Source organism: Phoenix dactylifera, chromosome 9, assembly GCF_009389715.1.
Source record: "Phoenix dactylifera cultivar Barhee BC4 chromosome 9, palm_55x_up_171113_PBpolish2nd_filt_p, whole genome shotgun sequence".
NCBI classification, from domain to species: Eukaryota; Viridiplantae; Streptophyta; class Magnoliopsida; order Arecales; family Arecaceae; genus Phoenix; species Phoenix dactylifera.
Window position 1 is genome coordinate 12669020 of NC_052400.1, and position 21445 is coordinate 12690464.

The 21445-nt window shown below is 36.9% G+C and overlaps 1 protein-coding gene across 2 annotated transcripts; it reads right to left on the minus strand.

The window, feature by feature from the left end:
• Positions 1-9744: 9744 nt before the first annotated feature.
• LOC120103736 (transmembrane protein 184B-like) lies at positions 9745-20135 on the minus strand. 2 transcript variants are annotated; one of them, XM_039130075.1, is made up of 7 exons: positions 19987-20135; positions 19672-19851; positions 17425-17498; positions 12087-12236; positions 11616-11901; positions 10476-10709; positions 9745-10369 (listed from the first exon to the last, which is right to left on the minus strand). In XM_039130075.1, exons 2-7 carry the CDS (start codon positions 19816-19818, stop codon positions 10022-10024), a joined length of 1239 nt encoding a protein of 412 aa, XP_038986003.1. In that variant the 5' UTR covers positions 19819-19851; positions 19987-20135; the 3' UTR covers positions 9745-10021. The 2 variants fall into 2 exon arrangements, with proteins under 2 accessions (XP_038986003.1, XP_038986004.1); XM_039130076.1 differs by having other exon boundaries at positions 19924-20135.
• Positions 20136-21445: the final 1310 nt, after the last annotated feature.

The window sequence follows — 21445 nt, forward strand, 5'->3', positions numbered from 1 at the left end:
GTGCATAAAAAGTCTATGAAACTTTCGTAAGCATCCTCTTTATCTTAATGATAAGTATCTGGAGTACATTTTCTTTATTCCTAAGTTTGTTATCTTTCTTTTAAACTAGGGTCGAATGCAGATCTGATATAAAATATTGTAGCAAAACACTGCAGCAGTACTGTAGTAAAACTGTAGCAAACACTGTAGCAGTACTATAGCACGGCTAACTATTCTTAATAGGATTACGCTCGGATATCAGTTAATCCAGAATGAACTATAACGCATAGTCAGACCATCTAAGGTAATTAATTGCTCCTTGTTTAATTATAATGTTCGTTTTGTTTACTCAATATTAACCTGCTTATAGATACCTTAGTTCGTAGTTGCTAGTTATGTCCTAGGTTTGTGCCACTTGGTATATCCTTGGTGCGGGCATAGTATATACCTCGCAGCTTGCCTAAAGTGCACCTAGTATATACCTCGCTGCTTGCGTAAATTGATATTAAAGCCACATGGTGCTTTTTGTTGGGGGAAGTAGTATTATCTAGCTTTGTGGTGAAGAGGAAGGCTAGGTTTACTAAGGCATGTAGAGCAGTAATGAGTCCCGTGTTGTACCTATTTGAGCTGAGGGGGCGTGTTAAGGGCTTTTTGAGACTGTGATTGAGCACTGTCCAGATGATCTGAGACCAAATCGAAATCATGTTTAGATTCATTAAGTCCCTCACTAAGAGCAACATTAGGATTGACGACCAAGAGAAACTCGTATTTACTAGAGCAATATCTATCAAAAATTCTCGGTCTATATGCTTTCAAGCTCTAGAAAAGAGTATAGAAAATTAGAAAATACCAAAAATACATGTTAAAGAAATATATTATCAAGGTATCTTATTGTATAGAGCCAACTATTATATTAAGACTATAGAAAAATCTCATTCAGAGATTCAACCTAGAAGACAATCCAACTTTTGGGATCAAAGGATGTTGAAAAAAAAAAAAAAAACTTAAATGCGCATGCGGCCAAAATCTCGGGCCGCGTGCGCGTTTGAGAAAAGGTAACGCCCAGCGGGCGTTACGCATTTGAAAACGGACGCGTTTGAAAACGCGTCCGCAAATGACCAAACGGCCCCTGTAAAAATCCCTATTTAAACTCCTTGATTTCATCTCTTTGGAAGCACGAAAAATTTCAGAAAAATAGTGGAAAAATTCTGAAAAAATTCTTCTCCCTCTTAGCCACTTCCAAATTTTATTTTTACATTTTTATTCAGTTTATTTAGTTCTTTTCATTCCGTTCTTTGCTGGATCTGCAAGTCCGATCGGGTTCGCTTTGACTTCTTCCGAGACGTGCCGAAGAAGAGGTTGTAGGGTCGTCGTATCTCCGAGAAGGATTGCCGGGTGACCCGTACGTGGGGGCAAATACTTCTTTGGGACAGCGTCTACGCGCTTCGACCTGCTTTCAATCAGGCTACTTTCTTCTACCTTTATTTTTAATTTAATATTAGTAGATTGGTAGGATTTGAAATTCTATGATATAAACTTATTAAATGCATAGATTTATTTTGTGCTAGAATAGATTTATTTTGTATTAAAATAGAATTATTTGGATGCCGAATGATATGCATTTATATTATTTCCTTTAAGATTTTTATTAATTGAATTTATAGATTTATTTATTTAGTTAGGAGATATATTGCTAACAATCCAAAGAAGTATTTATTTTTGTTAGTAATATATAATTAATTAAATTCTTTATTGCAATTGTGGCATATTAGATTTTAATTGCAATAATTGTTTTTGCTAGCACATCATCAATAATAAATTATTCTAAAGAGTTAATAATTTGGTTAACCTCCAAGAGGTTTATTATACCTACATTTGGACTTCTCAAGGAGTAATTTCCAGATCCCATTCAAACGGGAAATTCGGAAATTGGTTGATACATAATAGTTAATCTATTGAATTGACTTATTAGATCTCAATAAATTATTCTAATAAAGGAATAAATATTTTAATTCGCTGAATTGACATTTTAGATCTTAATTACAATAATTGATTTGCCATAAAATTAGTAATCAATTATTTCAATAAGGCAATAATTCAAATCTAACATATAATTCATTAAATTGATATTTTAGATCTCAATTAAAATAATTAATTTGCTACTACTAAATTAGTAATCAATCATTGCTAATTCGGAAAATTCAAACGAAAAATTTTGAAATTAGTTAATCCACAATATCTAATTTAAATTTGCATTTAGGTTATTTTAAATATTGAATTTGTGTGATTTCTAGTGATTATATCCACTAACTAATAGTGTCTAAGAAAAGCTTGTCAAAAAGGCATACGTGCCTAAGAAAGGCTGGTACTTAAGTGAGCCTAGTGCTCCACCACCGATCTGGAGCTGATCTGGCTATTAGTTTTTTGGATATATCAATTAGACATCCAAAGTTCAATATAAATATTACTGCAATCTTTTGACATAGATTTTTTGATTTCAATCAGGTTTCTGTCACTATTCTGTAACCCTGATCCTATGGCCTCAAACACTAGTGACCATCTTAGTGCCAAACCTGAAAAATTTGATGGCCATAACTTTAGGAGGTGGCAGAACCAAATGCGGTTCTGGCTCACCACATTAGGGTTAATCTCAGCCATAGGTGAAAGTACGATCGAAGTTGATAACGGGTCCAACCCAACTACCTCTTCCAACACTGAACATTCTGCCTCCACTAGCACACCCTCTAGGACACCTGATGAGATAGATTATCATTGTATCCATAGAATTCTAGGTGCTCTTTCTGAGAGGCTGTATGATATCTATTACACAGCCAAGAGTGCCAAAGAACTCTGGGACACCCTAGATAGCAAATATGGTCTTGATGATGCTGGGGTAAAGAGGTTCAAAGCCTCCGATTTCAATAAGTTTAGGATGGTGGACTCAAAGCCTATGAATGACCAAATTCATGAATTTGAAACCCTGATCCACCAGCTTAGGGCTAATGGAACCAATTTGGATGAATCATTCCAGGTAGCCTGTTTGATAGATAAACTACCTACTTCCTGGTCTGATTTTGCTAAGACCCTAAGCCATACCCAAGGAATTCTCACCCTAACCCAAGTCTTAAACTCCATTAGGATTGAAGAGCAGCATAGGCTCAGAAATAATACCTCTACTGGATCTAAAAATAATGCATATAATGTAGAAGCTCCTCCTAAGAAAAATCAGAACCGACCCTTCCGTAAGAATTTCAAGAAGAAACCCTACAACCCTAGAAACCCTAACCACCACTACAATGGGAAGCCTATTCAATCCCAGGAGCAGAAGAAGAAGAAAGAGGAAGGTGGTGCTCGTTTCTGTTATGTGTGTGGTCGGACCAACCATTTGTCTCCACAGTGCTTCTATAAGAAGACTGCACCTCTTCAATCTAAGAAGAAGGGTCCACACACATCCAGTGCTCAAGTCAACATGGTGACTTCCGGCGCTGGCTCCTCTGAGACAGCTTTCAGGTCTGTTTCCTTCACTCCTGAAGTTAACATGACTTTACAAGCACTAGATTGGTGGATTGATACCGGAGCTGGTATTCATATTTGTTCGGATCGTTCCTGGTTTTCTTCTTACCAGATCTCAAGTGGAGGAGCTGTGATCATGGCAAACAGCTCGGAGGCACGTGTGTTAGGAGTAGGACGTGTGGACTTAAAGCTTACATCTGGAAAAGTCCTGTCCCTGCACGGCGTCCAACATGTTCCAGTTGTTAGGAGAAATCTCATTAGTGGTTCCTTGCTTGTCCAGCAAGGCTTTCGTCTTGTTTTTGAGTCCAATAAGGTTGTAATTTCTCATGGTGTAATGTTTATTGGAAAAGGATTCCTTAGTGAAGGATTGTTCAAGTTGAATGTAATAGCTCCTTTAATAAATGAAAATCATTTGATTATGAATATAGAACCCCCTTCTATTTGGCATGGTAGATTAGGTCATGTAAATTATAATTCAATTAAGCAACTTATGAACCTAAATCTAATACCAAAAAGTGATCTTAAGAACCATGAGAAATGTCAAATTTGTGTAGAAGCTAAACTCCCTAGGAAGCCTTTTAAATCCGTTAATAGGGATTCAGATCTATTAGAGTTGATCCATAGTGATGTTTGTGACTCTGGTAGAACTTCTAGAGGAGGTAACAAATATTTTGTGACCTTCATAGATGATCTATCCAAATTCTGTTATATCTATCTAATTAAAACCAAGGATGAGGTGCTCAGCAAATTTAAAATATTTAAGATCGAAGCTGAGAACCAACAAGAAAAGAAAATTAAAATTCTGAGATCAGATCGGGGAGGTGAATATACATCCAATGATATAACTCAATTTTGTGAAGATCATGGAATCATTCATGAAGTGACTGCACCCTATTCTCCCCAATCAAATGGAGTAGCAGAAAGGAAGAATAGGACTTTAATGGATATGGTGAACTCCATGCTTATAAGCTCAGGAGTGCCAGAAAATTTGTGGGGGGAAGCTCTTGTTTCAGCCTGTTATATCCTTAATAGGATTCCCTCTAAAAATAATGATCTAACACCATATGAAGTTTGGAAACATAGAAAACCTAATCTTAGCTATTTGAAAGTGTGGGGGTGCTCGGCAAAAGTTAAAATACCTGATTTTAAGAGAAAGAAAATAGGGCCTAAAACAGTGGATGCCATATTCATAGGTTATGCAGCCAATAGTAATGCCAATAGATTTCTAGTGATAAATTCAGAAGAAAGTGATATTAGTAACAACACCATCATAGAAGCCAGAGATGCAACATATTTTGAAGGCACCTTTCCACTTAAGACTAGAGTAGATAGTGGTATAGCTAGTAGCTCTAGTAAAATAAGGACAAGTGAAGTAGAAGTAGAAGCAGATCCTAGAAGGAGTAAGAGATCCAGGGTAGAGAAAACATTTGGAGATGACTTCTATACTTTTCTTATAGAGGACTCTCCAACTACCTTTGAGGACGCAATGAAATCCTTGGATTCACCTTTTTGGAGAGAAGCTGTGGATAATGAGATGCAGCCAATTATCCAAAATCATACTTGGGAATTGACTGATCTTCCTCCTGGTTGTAAAACTATAGGGTGCAAATGGATCTTTAAGAAGAAACTTAGGCCTGATGGCTCTGTAGATAAATTTAAGGCTAGATTAGTTGCCAAGGGCTTTACTCAGAGACCTGGGGTAGATTTCTTTGATGTTTATGCACCTGTAGCTAGGATTACTACTATTAGAGTCCTTATAGCATTAGCCTCCATTCATAAATTAGTGATTCATCAGATAGATGTTAAGACAGCTTTTCTAAATGGAGACTTAAATGAAGAAATTTATATGGACCAGCCAGAGGGATTTAAAATTCCAGGCCAAGAAAATAAAGTTTGCAGACTAGTCAGATCTCTTTATGGTCTTAAACAAGCACCCAAGCAATGGCACTTGAAATTTGATGAAACCATACTGACATTTGGATTTGAAATCAATAGTACAGACGAATGTGTATACCACAAGAGAGTTGGACACAAATTTGTGATCTTGTGCCTCTATGTAGATGATATACTGATCTTTGGGACAGATCTTCAGATAATTGATGAAGTAAAACAATTCTTAACTCATAAGTTTGATATGAAAGACTTGGGACAAGCTGACTTAATTTTAAATACCAAAATAATTAGAAGTGCAAAAAGTATTGAGTTATCCCAAAGTCATTATGTTGACAAGATACTTAATAAATTTAATTATTCCGATTGTCAGCCTGTCTCTACTCCATTTGATCCCTCTACTCATCTTAAGAAGAACTTAGGAACTCCTGTCCTTCAAAGCCTATATGCTCAAATCATAGGCTCACTAGGATTCCTAACAAACTACACCAGGCCAGACATAGCATATGCTGTAAATAGACTTAGTAGATATACTATTAATCCAAATAGAGATCACTGGACAGCATTAGAGAGAATTCTTAGGTATCTTAAGGGTACCAAGTCCTATAGTTTGCACTTTAGTGGGTTTCCTGCTGTTCTAGAAGGCTATAGTGATGCCAACTGGATCAGCGATACCTTAGATGTTAAATCCACCACAGGATACGTCTTTCTCCTAGGAGGTGCTGCTGTGTCTTGGAAATCCACCAAACAAACCTTAATATCTAGGAGTACCATGGAGTCTGAACTGATAGCTTTAGACACTACTAGTACTGAGGCTGAGTGGCTCAGAGATCTACTAATAGACCTTCCTGTAGATGAGTCACCTTTACCACCTGTCTCCTTACATTGTGACTGTAAATCTGCAATAGATAAGTGCAACCAAGAAAATGCCAATGTAAAAATGAACAGGCACTTAAAAGTGCGTCATAAATCATTAAGATATAAATTAAAAAATAATGTTGTTGCCTTAAATTTTGTTAAATCAGAAAATAACTTGGCTGATCAGCTTACTAAAGGCTTGTCTAGAACAGTAGTTCTAGAGTCGTCGAGGGGATGGGGCTTAGCCCATAAAGATAGATCACCACGGTGGGAACCCAACCTTAAAAGGTTCAATGGGTAGAAACAAACCGGAGTGTGACTAAGAGGAGCACTATTTCATGTTTTCCTCATCCCTATGGCGCTAGTGCTCATAAAAGCAAGCGGTAGGATGAGTTCGTTTGTATAACTCTTAATGAGTCCGAGACCCAAGAGGCAGGAGCTTCCTTGCTAGCTTCCTTATTAGGACTCACCTATATGTGCAGTCGTGAGGCCGCGATTATGGGAAATGGGCGATTCCCTAAAAAGCACATGATAGATATCTGCGCATGGCCATAACAGCGCAACCCGCTTAGAACCCAGATCGGGCTATATTATGTGTGTTGTTGATTTAATCTGAGCCATGGACCGAGGTTCAAGGTTAAGACCACCTTGGCTCCACAGATGTAATCAATTGTCACTAAGTGAAGGTTCAAACCGAAAGGTACCTACACCTATTACATAATATAAGATATCCAGCATTTTATTTTGATTTTAAAATTATTTAAATTTTTTTTTTGTGGGGGATTGTTGAAAAAAAAAAACTTAAATGCGCACGCGGCCAAAATCTCGGGCCGCGTGCGCGTTTGAGAAAAGGTAACGCCCAGCGGGCGTTACGCATTTGAAAACGGACGCGTTTGAAAACGCGTCCGCAAATGACCAAACGGCCCCTGTAAAAACCCCTATTTAAACCCCTTGATTTCATCTCTTTGGAAGCACGAAAAATTTCAGAAAAATAGTGGAAAAATTCTGAAAAAATTCTTCTCCCTCTTAGCCACTTCCAAATTTTATTTTTACATTTTTATTCAGTTTATTTAGTTCTTTTCATTCCGTTCTTTGCTGGATCTGCAAGTCCGATCGGGTTCGCTTTGACTTCTTCCGAGACGTGCCGAAGAAGAGGTTGTAGGGTCGTCGTATCTCCGAGAAGGATTGCCGGGTGACCCGTACGTGGGGGCAAATACTTCTTTGGGACAGCGTCTACGCGCTTCGACCTGCTTTCAATCAGGCTACTTTCTTCTACCTTTATTTTTAATTTAATATTAGTAGATTGGTAGGATTTGAAATTCTATGATATAAACTTATTAAATGCATAGATTTATTTTGTGCTAGAATAGATTTATTTTGTATTAAAATAGAATTATTTGGATGCCGAATGATATGCATTTATATTATTTCTTTTAAGATTTTTATTAATTGAATTTATAGATTTATTTATTTAGTTAGGAGATATATTGCTAACAAAGGATCTAAGCGGGGCCCGATTTCAGTCAAAATACAACTACCTCTATATAAGCTTGGTACAGGTAGCAATATGGCCTTTAACTAGAAAAGGTCTTAATGCAACCATTCTAAGATGCGTTAGAGACTTTAGAAATTTAATGTTTCCTGACTCTCTACTCGGTCTAATAGAAGCCAGCCTAAGCGATGGGCCTGCATTCTTGGACACCTTTCCTGACTTCTCAGTTTCATTAACTGATCCTAACATATTAGATTGCTTAACATTGAACGTGCAAACATCAGGTAATGAAATGAAGCCAGGAATGGAAAACATGGTTGTAACCTATAGAGTCTACTACAAAGCCTTGTCAACTATTTGTTTTGGATCTAGGAGAGCCACTCCTACAGGGCTAAGGATGCTTTTCATCACTAATCCTAAAAATAATTAGATCACGCCAAAACAGTTTACGTGGGAAGAAATTATTCTTCTGGAAAAATGGATGCTAACTCAAGCAGTAAACCCAAAGAAGGCTTAGAAAACTAAGGCCGAAAAAATAATTGAGATACCGGATAGTGACATAGAAATATACTTCTCGTCCAGTAGAAGAATTACTTTGGACAGAATATTTTCGACTTCATTAGTACTGATTATAGATAACGAAAAGGGTCACATAAAATCCACAAATATTTCTTATGCTACCTATGTAGAAAGCTATGAGCCCCCCATCTTGAAATTCGAGGTAAATGTTATTGAGTTAGAGGAATTCCAAGTTGCTAATGAATTATTAAGAAAACAATTCAACTGTGAAGCCAACATTAGAAAAGAGACAACAGTTCTTTAAAACCTACGAAGAAGCAAAATGAAGCTTCATACTTGTTGTGGTTCAAATTCGGCCCGAGCGGGACCATGCCGAGGAGTCGGGGGAGCTATCGGTCGGGATGGAAGAAGGACGTCGCTTCATGCGCGCTGGTGGACCTGTACAAAGTCTCACCGGTAGAATTTCGATGAGAGCCCTCTGATGATTTGAAAGCTCCAAAAAAAAACATATTTTTAATTTTTATTGAAGGTTGCAAAGGGAAAGAAGGTAATACACTTGAAATAACATATCAGACGACCTTGACTAACAAATACCTAACGAATAAAAATTCATGAGCCTTTAAAGCTCACCGTAGACAAGAATACTTTGGCGAATCAAAATCCATAAAGCTAATCCCAACAAGTTGGAATGGCTATGCATCATAGAGATTATCGAGTTTAATGAGATATAACTATTTAGAGAATTTAGAGAGTTTAATGTGATGCAGCTACTTTGCAGAGTTACTAATTTGTTGAATAGGACATGAACTATGGCTCAGTTGCAAATGAAATGATGAGAGAGCACATTTGCAAGCATGCTAGTGGAACGGACGGGTTGCATCGAGAGAGAGATGCACGACCATAGCCTCACGCATGCAGACCTTAGTGTTTAATGGTAGAATAGGTATCTGATAGCTCTGTAGCTTTTTGGTTGAATGTATATGTAAGGGCACGTAGGCAACTAACACAAGGGGACACATGTTTTGAGTCAAGGGACACATGTTTTGATTCAAAGGGACACATGTTTATTTTTGGTCGGTTCAGCTGTGTAATTTGAATTATCAAAGGGGCATGATTCACGAGTCGAACTACCAAAGTTAAAAAGAACTCAAAATCATACTTCCATGTGAAATGCACACCGTCTTTATTAAGGCACAGACATCCACCAAAGCTTCCAACAAAATGCTGCAATTTTAATCTGAGCGACTGTTTCTGAAGAACAACAAATGCTTGAATAACTATATATCGCATGGAATTTGTAGGAGAGTGACAATTATATCTGCAGAGAGAGTAGAAATATAAGAAACAACTCCAGTACATTTCTGCCATCCCATTGCGAAGGCTAAGCCGAAAGTAAGAGCCTATACTGATGCTATCACACTAAAGAATGGAAACGATGTGAGATTTTGAAGTAACATTAGATCACAAACAAAATACTTTTTAAGTTGCACAGATGACCAACATTAGAAACTAAGATCAAGGAAATGATGGGCATACATAAATCACAAATACAACAACAGTTGTTAATATTTACAAACTATGTAAAGCAACCAGAGCCAGGCATTCTCTTTATCTATAAGCCTATTGAACTAGCAAAAATCAAGATATACATATGTCAGCATAAAATTGACTTGGCACGCTCCTAGCCAACTGAAAAAGTGTATTTCTAGGCATGATCATGAAAATGGCCATCTGGATATTCTGTCATTAGATGTTCACGTTCATTCAAGATCATTTATTTGACTCGTCAGCAGAAGCAACTTCAGCAGGGTTTGACAGATCTCTGTCCAATAGCATTGAGAAATTAATCGACTGTGTAGCTGAAGTACTTTCATTGAGCGATGAAGATTTAATTGCTTCTGGATTTGTGGGGTCCTGTGTGCTCGATATCTTTGGACTACTGGAGCCAGATGAAGAGACAATAGACTGCTCTATATCATCAATCTTTCTCCCAACCATTTGGTTGTTCCCAGGCAAAGCTTCCATTTCCAGTCCAAATGTGCGCGTTTGGTACGGCCTCGCTTCCTCATCCCATTCATTATTACTATAAAGCACATAATCATGGTACGTAGGAGCAAACTGTAGGGAAAAATAATACACATCAAACTCCATATAGAACCACTTCAACAAAATACATGTCAAAGTGGATCTTGACTGATTTGCTTAAGATAATTTTCGAACTCACCTGGTGAACCGTATCATGGTAGACATCACTGAACTTCAAGGCATGACCAAGGCTTCCCAACAAACCACCAGCTGCACCGATATCAGCACCTGCATACTCTTTGTAAGGAAAGGCATATAAGTGACCAACAGCTGCAATAAGCATCTCAATGCATAAGATGAAATTTTGGAAATCAGCAGCTTCTTCTGCACTTTTTATGAAGCCCGACTTGGCAGCAAGAAAGACCAAGACACCCTGCAAGGAAATGATAGGGCCAATTTTGTTAAGAAAAGATAAGTTTGCATTTGCAAAGGAGCTTATTAGTACTTATGCACAGCCCAATATGCAAGTTTTTTGAGGCCAGTGCCACAAGTTGACTGACGATGCATCCAGAGTCCCACCCATGGTAATAAATGATATGCATAAGTTGGGATATAAAGCAAATTTATCGACAGCATAATGGTAATAAAATCTTGTCCTTCAAGTTTTCTATAAGCAGCAGGTTTCCACTAATCACCCAACACCACTGCTCTTCTAATAAGAAGATGTAACATCATTCAACCTCCACAAAAGGTAACTGAAAAGTGCTTATGAATCCAATCTGAAATGCACTATCATCAGATTCCGGAACCATAGATTTTAGGGGCAATATTGTAGAAGAAACTGGTGCTTCAAGTTCAATAGGAATACCAGTGAAAAGATGGGTTAATTAAAATTCAGAATCTTCCAAACAAATGAAGTCCTATGCTAAAAATTAACACTTAGTTCTTGATATTTTCAAGTTACATGCCATTTCTTAATCAGCCATAACCATCAATCACAACCAAAAGAAACTAAAATTTATAGAATGATAATACTTATTCCCTCTTTAAATTTACCAGACGCTACTCTCTATTCCAATACACAAAGCTGTGTAACATACACAAAGAATAGCTTTTCCACCTTATCATCATACAATCATGCATTACACTTTTCTTATATCTCACGACATAAACACATTCCAGTGTCCATTATAAGCATCCCTCTTAGTCTATGACAATATGCCATGCAAGGCACCTAGAATTCAACATGACTTTCTGATCTATACCACTTGAGTGAAAGCAGTCCACAGCTAAAGAGCCACATAAACAAGAAAAACATTTGGTCAATGGAGAAACATACCTGCCAATATGTGAGAAAAACAACGGATTTGATCATTATAAACTTTGGGACTGGATTAAATGGTCGAAGTAGATCTCTGCATGCCACATAGAACAAGGCAAGAGCATATAATGCCACTGAATATGAGATAGTGTAGATGACTGTAATATAAAGATATGCTTTATCTGTACTGAAATTTCCATCTTCATATTTTCCTTTAGCGTAGAATACAAAGGTGATTAAGACTAAGATGGGCTTCAGGATCACGAACTGCAAAGTACCCTGCTTACACCTCCGTATAAAATATCTGTTCAACAAGAAGATCAAATATGTACAACACAATTGAGAATGAACACATCAAGCTTGTTCCTGCTCAATTGTTCAGCAACTTTGAGCATATAAGATATTAGTGGATAGTTTCTAGCATGAAATATGAAGTTTTTAACAAACAAAGTTTTATGAAGGAAAGCAAAACATGGGCTAGGAAGATACCCATCAAGGGGAACAGCAGGGAAACAGCAGGTCATCAGGCACCATGATGGCTTCAGAACCTGGCCACTTAAATTCAGAACAACAGCTCCAGGGCCTCCTACCCATGCCAGGCAGAGTGATAGAAAATTGTAAATGACCCAAGCTTCATAACTGGCAGTTCCACAGATACCAAAATCAGCTGCTGCACAATACTCTAAAAGCAATAACAAAACTCCTTGCATCCCAGCAACTACCCAGAACCAAAAAAGAGGCAGACGATGAATGCTTCCATTTTTCATACATGGGTTATACATAATTCTACTGGTACTACCAGAGCACAACACTAAGGAAAATAACAGGTTAATGAATACCATAAAGGATGCAGCATCAGCATAATTTCATAAACAGAGAAAGAAACAAGGGCAATTAATTTGATAACTCCGAAAAATCACATAGAAAGACAAATGTCCGTAGACTGTCACAGCATTACAACATCGACTACATAATTTTATCAGAACAAAATAGAAAAAGAAAAATAAAAAATTACAGAATTATCCAAGGAGATGACAGTCTCAGGAGAGACATAATAGTGCTCATAATATATACTCTACATATAAGTATGAACAAACTCAGTTGAAATATTGTAGTACTAGATAAACATGTACATAGATTATATACAAATGCATGTGTACATGCATAAATATCCCTTATGTTGTTACTTTTCAGAAGAGGGATTAGATTTGATCTTCGTTTAGATAAAAGAGCAACACAGGGCGCCAGAAACTAGAATCCAGTCAATTCTTTTCTTTCCTTTCTAAAAATCAAAATTCAATTTTTATCTCTAAAATAATGGAATTTTAAGCAGCTAGAATTATTAAAACTAGCAACTAACATGTGCGATGCACCTCTAACATGTTCACCCCTACTACTTTTTCAATATAAATTTTTAAGCGGTCATATGTTTGCTTGTACTTTGCATGAAGGCTTGAAAAAAAAACCATATCATGGACGGCAGTATATACTCTGTTGTACTGCCCAGCAAACCATGAATAAGTATGAGGGCATGCCATGGTATGTACTGTATCGGTACCTGACTGCTACGCCCCCCTACCACAATATTTCAAACCTTGCTTTCCATAATGAAATTTAAGCATATTAATACTGTTGATATGAGAACATAATTGTGAGATGTTAGCTTCCATGATTGATTACTAGAAACTGGGTATGCAATGTTTGATAGCAATTAGCACAGGTATCTAGAATAATTAATGATGCTAGAATACCAGAATGTTTATTTATTCAAAACATCTCTGAACTAGAATAAAGCCATTATGTGGGTCCAAAGTGAAAAGAAAACAAAGAAAGTAATGCATCTTAATGCACCAATAGCATATCTTTTAACAGACTTGCACATCTTTCTGTAACAATGTGTCAGCTGTCAGCATGGTAGGTCATAGTTTATATACTCTAGCTGGCACAGGCACAATACATGATACCTTTATTTTTGCTCAAGATATTTCTGGATATCAAATAGAAGATACTAATGAGAATGTTTAAATGCAATTAACTAGTTAAACTCCTGTAGAGTAGAAGTAACGTCAACTAGGGAAGATATAAAGCTTAAGCATCAACTTTTTGTATGCTTCTCGATGATCAAGTAAATTTCAATAATGCACCAATAACTTCATAACAGAAACAAATGGAATATCAAGTGCCTTGGTTTCATATATATCATACCCTCTGTTCAGAACATTGATCGCATAATTTTGCTATGAGAAATCATTCCAGGCTTCTTGGCACAAATACTGCACTCTACAATGGCCAATGCAAATTTTGTATTATATATTTGCCAAAAGCAATTATAATCTAGTGATAAAATAATCCTTTGATCATTCAACATCTGTCCCAAATAAAATATCACTGAATCAGCTACTTAACAAACCTACCCAATTCAACAAGTCTGAAATACTTATGTAGGTATCAACAGTGTCCAATCACCTTGAAACTGTTTCTTTTCAAGTAACTTTTTCTCACATTTTCTGTTAAACTGCTCATCTCACTACACTGGAAACTCATTATGGATCTTAATTGTACATCCTTATCCACGTTCATCAACTAAAGTAGTCCCCTGAGGGCTATGGGCTGCATACAAGTGGCGGTAGGCCAACAGAGAGTGAAGTATATTTGGTTTTAGCTGGTCTTAAGCAGGAAAGAGTACTAAGCCTGAAGAGGTTTAAAGCTTAGGAAGATGAAGAAGAAGAAAGGCCTTCTAAGGGATTTTAGAGTTAGGGTATGGAAATAAGAGTATAGGACTTAAAATTTAGGATTAGAGATTATATGAAAAGATTCCCCAAGGTTTTAATAACTTGACTTCAGGATTCTAATGGCTGCTGTTTTATAGATTATTAAAACATAATATTTGTAATAAAACTAATAGCAAAGAGAATTTAGAAGAGGATTCCTCTAGGACTGACTTTCAAACCTGGCTGCTTCTAGGGATCTTATTAGACCAATTCTGAATGATAAATGGGGACCTAAAATTAGGTCAAACCTACCTTCAGACTGGATCTGAATTGCATGCCCAAATCCAACAGTTATGGAGGACTACAACAGTAAAAGATTAACAAGAGGAGAAAAATAAAGACTTAAAATCTGATCTCAATTTTCTTTGCAAGTTTGATTTGACCAACATATAGGAAGAGTAATTGCTAGCAATCAAAGTTCTCTTTTAACTTTTCATTTCAAACCATCTGTGTGGGCTATCAGACTCTTATTTGCAATGCATTTGCACAAACATCTCTACATGTCCCAGCTCCTAATTTAGTTTGGCTGCTAAATATATCACTAATTTCATTTAAGTCTATAATATTATATGTCATCTCAATCTCCGTCCCCAACCTAATGTAACTCTCCTACTATATTTCTCACATGTATAGGTTTTCAATGGTTCTGATCTCTTTAAATTCAACTGATTGCTGTTGACCTTAGCAACACTACATCTCCCAATCATACTTTTGCATCTTCCTATGCAATGACACCTTATTGACTAACCATGTTATTGTGGCCACACAAGCTAGTCGATTAGGCAAATATTCCAACTTTGAGATTCAATCGATAAGTAACTAAGCCTTTTCAGAAAATTTCTTTTTAAAAAAAAAGGAGACAGAAAAAGTACTCCATTTCCCAAGGTACAACCTTGAGTTCCTAGGCTTAAGAAATATAAAGACTCTAATAACAAGACTTTCAATATAGTCATGCAAGGAAAAAGATTTTAACAAAAAACAAAACTTTGAACACCAGCAAAATAGCTAATAGAATGGGATCACTGTACCACATTGCATAAGAAGTACTCATAACCACAAATATAATATACATATGCATGCACATAAAATTAAGTCAAGCATTAGGATACCAAATATGGGAAATTAGCTTGTGTCCCTTGGTTTGTCTGCCATTTAATGTTTAGGACCCGTTGGCCAAGCTTCTTTTCCCAGGCCTTGCTTTTGATGGCCATTTAGGTTTCAATCAAGGCACAAGTGTGTAGAAAACAGGCATATATGTGTGCAAAATAAGGGATAACTATGCACGAGGGATTAATAATTAAACAAAACTTGGCCAGAACCTAAGCATAATTGAGAAATCAAACCAAGGGTCAGGTGTTAATTCAACCTATCAAAAACCAATCAATACAAGTTTGAACTATCAAACTTGTGCCAACATTCATCCATATCAGTTTAGGATAATTAAACAAAACTTGGCCAAGACCTAAGCATAAATGAGCAATCAAACCAAGGACTAGGTGTTAATTCAACCTATCAAAAACCAATCAATACAAGTTTGAACTATCAAACTTGTGCCAACATTCATCCATTATCAGTTTAGTAATTCCATGTTAACTAGTTGGTTTAGAGAAAACTAGCCATGTAGAGACTAAACTGATGTATAGACCAGTTATACCAGTTAATTGGAACAACCCAAGACCTCATCCAAAAAGGCTCACAAGAAGGTATTGTTTGGGTTCCTTAGTAGTATCCAAGATCTCCCCAGCATATAGTAGATGTGGGACTAAACACATGCCCGCATGAGCTCTCACATACTCTTGTTTAAGTCCTAGCATCCTTGCCAAGCCAAAGGTCCAAATCCCATCAACTCCAATTGCAACACCATGATCGGCTCATTGTTACCCCCAACATGGCCCATGCCATCATATCTCTGATTCACATGGACCATAGGCCAAGTCCACTTTGATACCATTTGGAACAACTTAGGATCCCACACTAAAAGCTAGAAGGTATTGTTTGGGTTCCTTTGTCCTATATAAGTACCCAAGATCTTCTCAATGCATAACCAATGTGGGACCAAACACATGCCCACATGGGCTCTCACACTAATAATATGCCTTATGGAGCAATATGGACAGGCTAAAAGCTGAATAGCTGATTTGGGTCATTTGATTGGTTTACCTGATGACAGTGCACCAATTGACTATATTATTTTGGTATGAGTATTATCTATTCTCTTCAAAAGTTAGATATACTTCCATCTCAGTAGTTCCTCTTCTCCTTCTATTACCAAAGAACAATAATATACATAATTTAAAAAAGAATTAAGTTGAAATTCACTAAAACTTTACATTACATACATCATGCTCATGGATAAATTTGTAAGCATATATGATTCTCCAGTAAGAGTCCTATTCAAATTTAAGCATATGCTACTCTAGGTGGTGTCTCTATTTTTCTCCCTCTCAATATTACATAATCGCTCTCATTCTAATCTCCCCCTCCCTATCTCATGTCAATCCAAATTATTGATAAAAGAACAATTTTCTTTTTATTTTGGAAAGTGCATTAGCACATTCTAATATATTAGAAAAAAGAGATGAAGCTTCTTTAGAAAAAGCGGATGTCTATTCTTTACTCCTTTAACCCAAGAAAGAATGATTCTTCTTTTGAAAGAACACACATGTATAAGCACAAAGGCATGAAAAAATAATCAAATTGATGATGCTAGACTTGATGGGTGATAGATAATACAATAAAAAACTTCAAATTAGGTTTTTTATATCTTTCCCACAATTTTCCTGCCGTTTCTATTTCTAAATTTGCTTTTCCATTTCATGTATATCTTACAGCATATTAGCCAGTGCTGGTGTGATATCATGCACTAGCCACAACCAAAAACGTAGTGAATACTAGTATTTCAAACCTTGACAAGAATATGCACACGAAAATATATTAGTCACAAGTAAACTAAATGAGAAGAACATAGAACAAAATGATGGCTAATTTATGAATTAATATACTCATATGCTGGTAGCAAATTGCATAGCATGATTGTTAATAATCAACACACTTACACTTCCCGGATTGAATCAAAATAAATGGAATTTTTATTAAAGACGAGGGACAGGAATGACATCAGCGCATAGACCTGCCAATGGAAATTATAACATAGAGATCAGGAAAAAAGATCACACAGGCAGCATGATGAACCCAAAAAATGTCGATTACAACAGACATGTACAAATCATATACTTCAATAACAAGCCATTTAGATTATGTTCCATTTAACAAGTCAACAAGACCTCCTTCCTCATTCATTGCTACCAGAAGGCAAAATCCTTGGTCGATGCAACTATTTTCATATCCATAGATGTTGCATGGTGACAAAACTATATAAACAACAGAACAGAATCTTTTGTACTATACTAGAAGATGTTTTACAAATAAAACATAATTGTTTCCTCATTTTTTTATAAAAGAATGCACAAGAAAAGATTTGTCAATAAAGTGGATACCATTGTGACATACACCAAGCATCAATCATGTAATCACATGCTTCATTACTGTCGTAAAATGTATTAATCAAACCTAACAGGGTGGTGAGAAGATCGATGCTGATAGAAAGAAAGGACAAGCTTAAGATGACATAAATTACCATATGAAAAATTCATTCATATCTTTTTAGAGCTCAATAAGAAAGGAAAAATAGCTTTTAGATGCTCTCTTCTAGATAATTCGAAAAGATACTGGTGCAGGCCAATATATAGAAGCTCTATTTGTCCGGTCTTCTAATAACAATGGGAAGAAGATGGTCAAGTCTGGACACATGATGGGACTAATATTGGCTCCACTTCTTCCCAAAACCTAAAAGCCAATTTTAGGCCTACATCACCTATGAAACATGAGGTGATGAGTGTCTAGCACCAAAACTCCGAATAATAACTATGAAGAATGCTCCTCACATTATAAATTCTGGATGAAGTAGCAAAAATAGAGAACATATTAATGGAAATGACAAGTTGGAATAGCCAAGCCATACAGCAGCTTACAAACTTAAACTACATAGAAGATTCTTAGTAGATGGAATTTGAACAGAATAGCTCAGTGTGTTTGTGCTTTTGCAGAACAACTCAAGAGTTTGAAACAAGGAAGAGTTAGTAGATCTGTATGAATTCAAAAAAGGAAGTGTTTTATGGTATCCAGCTATAATCTGAAACAGCCTCCAAGCATGTCCCCAGCCTCAGCAGGAAACGTTTGGTAAGCAGAAAACTTGGATCAAGTATCCGAAAAAGGCTTTAAATCAAGTTTCTTCCATGCCCTTACAACAATGAGAAAGAAGCTGGCCTAGATGACATCCAAAGAAGCTTTCATCAATTAGCTATTCATCATCCAAAGAAGCAAACTTTTCTTCAGAACGATCATATGCTTATTAAATTAGTCACTGGGGGAGAATGACAGCAATCATCATGCTTCTTTATGGAAAAATTTCCATGCCTGGAGGGCTTTTTAAAGAGTTTTACAAGTTTTGGGCATTACAGGTTGGGGGCATCCTGTTCTCTTCATGGTCCAAAACCTTCCTTCAAGATAGAAAGAAATGTATATATTCTGGTTGCAAAGGTTTAGCACCCAACAACATAAATCCCAACCTATTGCTTTCAGTATAAATAAACTAAAATGTACTATCTTGACATTCTTCCATCCCAATTAACAGCATCATCAATGAAGCAATTGGCTTTCAGAACACTCTTCTTACTCCTTCACAGGACAGTGTTTGCTAGTTTTGGGCTAATAATGGCATTGTCACAGTGAAGATCTCCTACTCAATTGTTAGTCATGGTGGCACCATTTCCCTGGTAGCTTCTTTCCTCTGGAAGTTACCTCTACCACAAAAAAGTCTTCACCCTGCTTCTTTCACCAATACCATTTGGAGTCCTGATCATGGTAAGTTCAATTTGCTCCTCCTCCCAAATAACATTACTGCTTTCCGGACCAGCTGGAGAAAGAATTCCATTAAAAGATGGTCTGGAATTATGTTGGGATACAATAGCTGTAATAACCTGCTGGGTGGTGTGGCTGGAAAGAAATACTTGGTCATTTTCAGATAAATCTTCATCAGAGCTGGAAGTTCTCGATTCTGTTCATTTTTTAATAAAAGAATGGACCGATTTAGCTTCTCTAATAGAGAGATTTTTTGTTTCCTATGGTTTCTTGCCTTCTTATCTCCTTCTAAGTAAGCATGAAGATGATCAACCCAATCCAGAGAAAATCTAAGAATTTTATTATATCGATGAAAGGGAATGGACGCGGGCAAAAGTGCATACCGGAACCATGAAGATGATGCGGACCATGTAGCGCTGATAGATGGGCTCCGTGTAGTTCAGGAGATGCCGATATATGTGACGCATCGCCAGAGCCATGGCGCCCGCCGCGCACGGGAAGGCAATGAGGATGGAGTATATACCCATCATCTCACCACCACCGCTCTCGGGAGGAGGATGGATCTGGAGATGGAGAGTGGAATTTTGTTAGGAAAGATTACGATGCCCGACCCGATAATAAAATCAGAACAGAACCTAGCACTGCGGATGGGAGAAAAGAGAGAGTTGGAGAGAGAGAGGCGTCTGCTTCTTTCCGACCTTCTGAGAAGAGAAGAGAGGGGAAGATGGGATGGGGATCGGAGGATGTCGGAGGTTGGTTGCTTCTCGGCGGCGCACACCTTCAACCCGGCCCAGCCGGTGACGGGTCTACAACGGCGTCGGCCAATCCAAGACCTCAGTTAGCATGACCGCTCGGCTTTCCCTGTTCGACCGGAGTGCTTTTTTTTTTTTTTTTAATCCTCTTCCCAGTTCGCATTGAAAATTTTATATAAAAAGATATTAGAATTTTGGTTTTGCAATAAAAAAACAGGATTCTTTTTGTTTTTTTCCCGAAAAATACGTACTTAGGTCTCGGGTGGTTATACCTTTAAGTTTCACAGGTGATATACAAAGTTAATATGCTTGATGCATATACCAATAGCATCTGCAGAAATATAAATTCATGCTTCAGGCTTAGGTATTCATCTCTTTAGCGCGCAGCAACACAGAGTAGCATGTAAGCTTACTAGATTGATTTATGACCATTAGCAAGCCTCTAAGAGCTATTATAAAAGAATTTGATCGGTTGTTCAAAGAATACAGATTTGAACAAAATCTAAATGAGGTTTTGCACATATTGGAAGGTTGAGGAACCTAACATTGTTTTTTAAGTGCTATATATGAATAACATTTTCTCCTTTTAAGGACTAATACAATCATAATACGACTATGATGTTCGCAATCAAATATGGCTGTTCTAATAGTTCTCCAAGAAAGATTGAGAAGAGACCAACTTATTTTGGGCATTAAGTTGCGATGAGATCAGCAAAAATGATCGATAAGACTCGGTTAGGCCTCTTACATATATAATATTTTGATGATGAGATTTAGCATGGATTTGGCTAACTCCACATACTTACTCTTCAAATATGGCATTCATCTTTTTGATAATATGAGGCCCAATATTAGTGAAGAGATCCAGCCAATGGAAGGAACACCCCATACTTTGATTGTAGGTAGTTTAATCTACTACATGATGTATACACAACTACACATTTGCTACATTGTTGGACTGGTATCTAGATTCGACAGCAACCTAGGGAAGAGAGATCAGAAAACAGTCGAGCACATACTGAAATATCTTAGAGGTACTAAGGATTATATGCTTGTATATGGTCGTAGTGACTTGAAGATTAGGAGATAAGCAAATACTGGCTTACAAATAATCATGCCTCCACTTTTCAGTGTATTATTACCATCAACAATGGAGAAACAAGTTAGCATAGCATGAAGCAACAATGCATCATAAGCTTTACAACCAAGGTAGAATAAGTTGTAGCTTGTGAAGCATCAAAGAAAGCTATATGGCTAACAAAAATTCGTACTTGAATTTGGAATCTCTCTATTGAATGGGACATTGTTCTCCATTGTGATAATAATGAAGCTGTAAGTGTACAATCAAGGTCTTATCACAAGATAAAGCATGTGGAATGAAAGTACCACCTGATTAGAGATATTT

Excerpts from the sequence above, each read along its gene's own strand:
- LOC120103736 (XM_039130075.1), bottom strand. The coding sequence starts at position 19,818 with ATGATGGGTATATACTCCATCCTCATTGCCTTCCCGTGCGCGGCGGGC. Across the intron at positions 10,710-11,615 it reads TTTTTCTCACATATTGGCAG|GGTGTCTTGGTCTTTCTTGC; the intron begins GTATGTTTCTCC and ends ATTTCCTTGCAG. Across the intron at positions 10,370-10,475 it reads ACCATGATACGGTTCACCAG|TTTGCTCCTACGTACCATGA; the intron begins GTGAGTTCGAAA and ends TTTTCCCTACAG.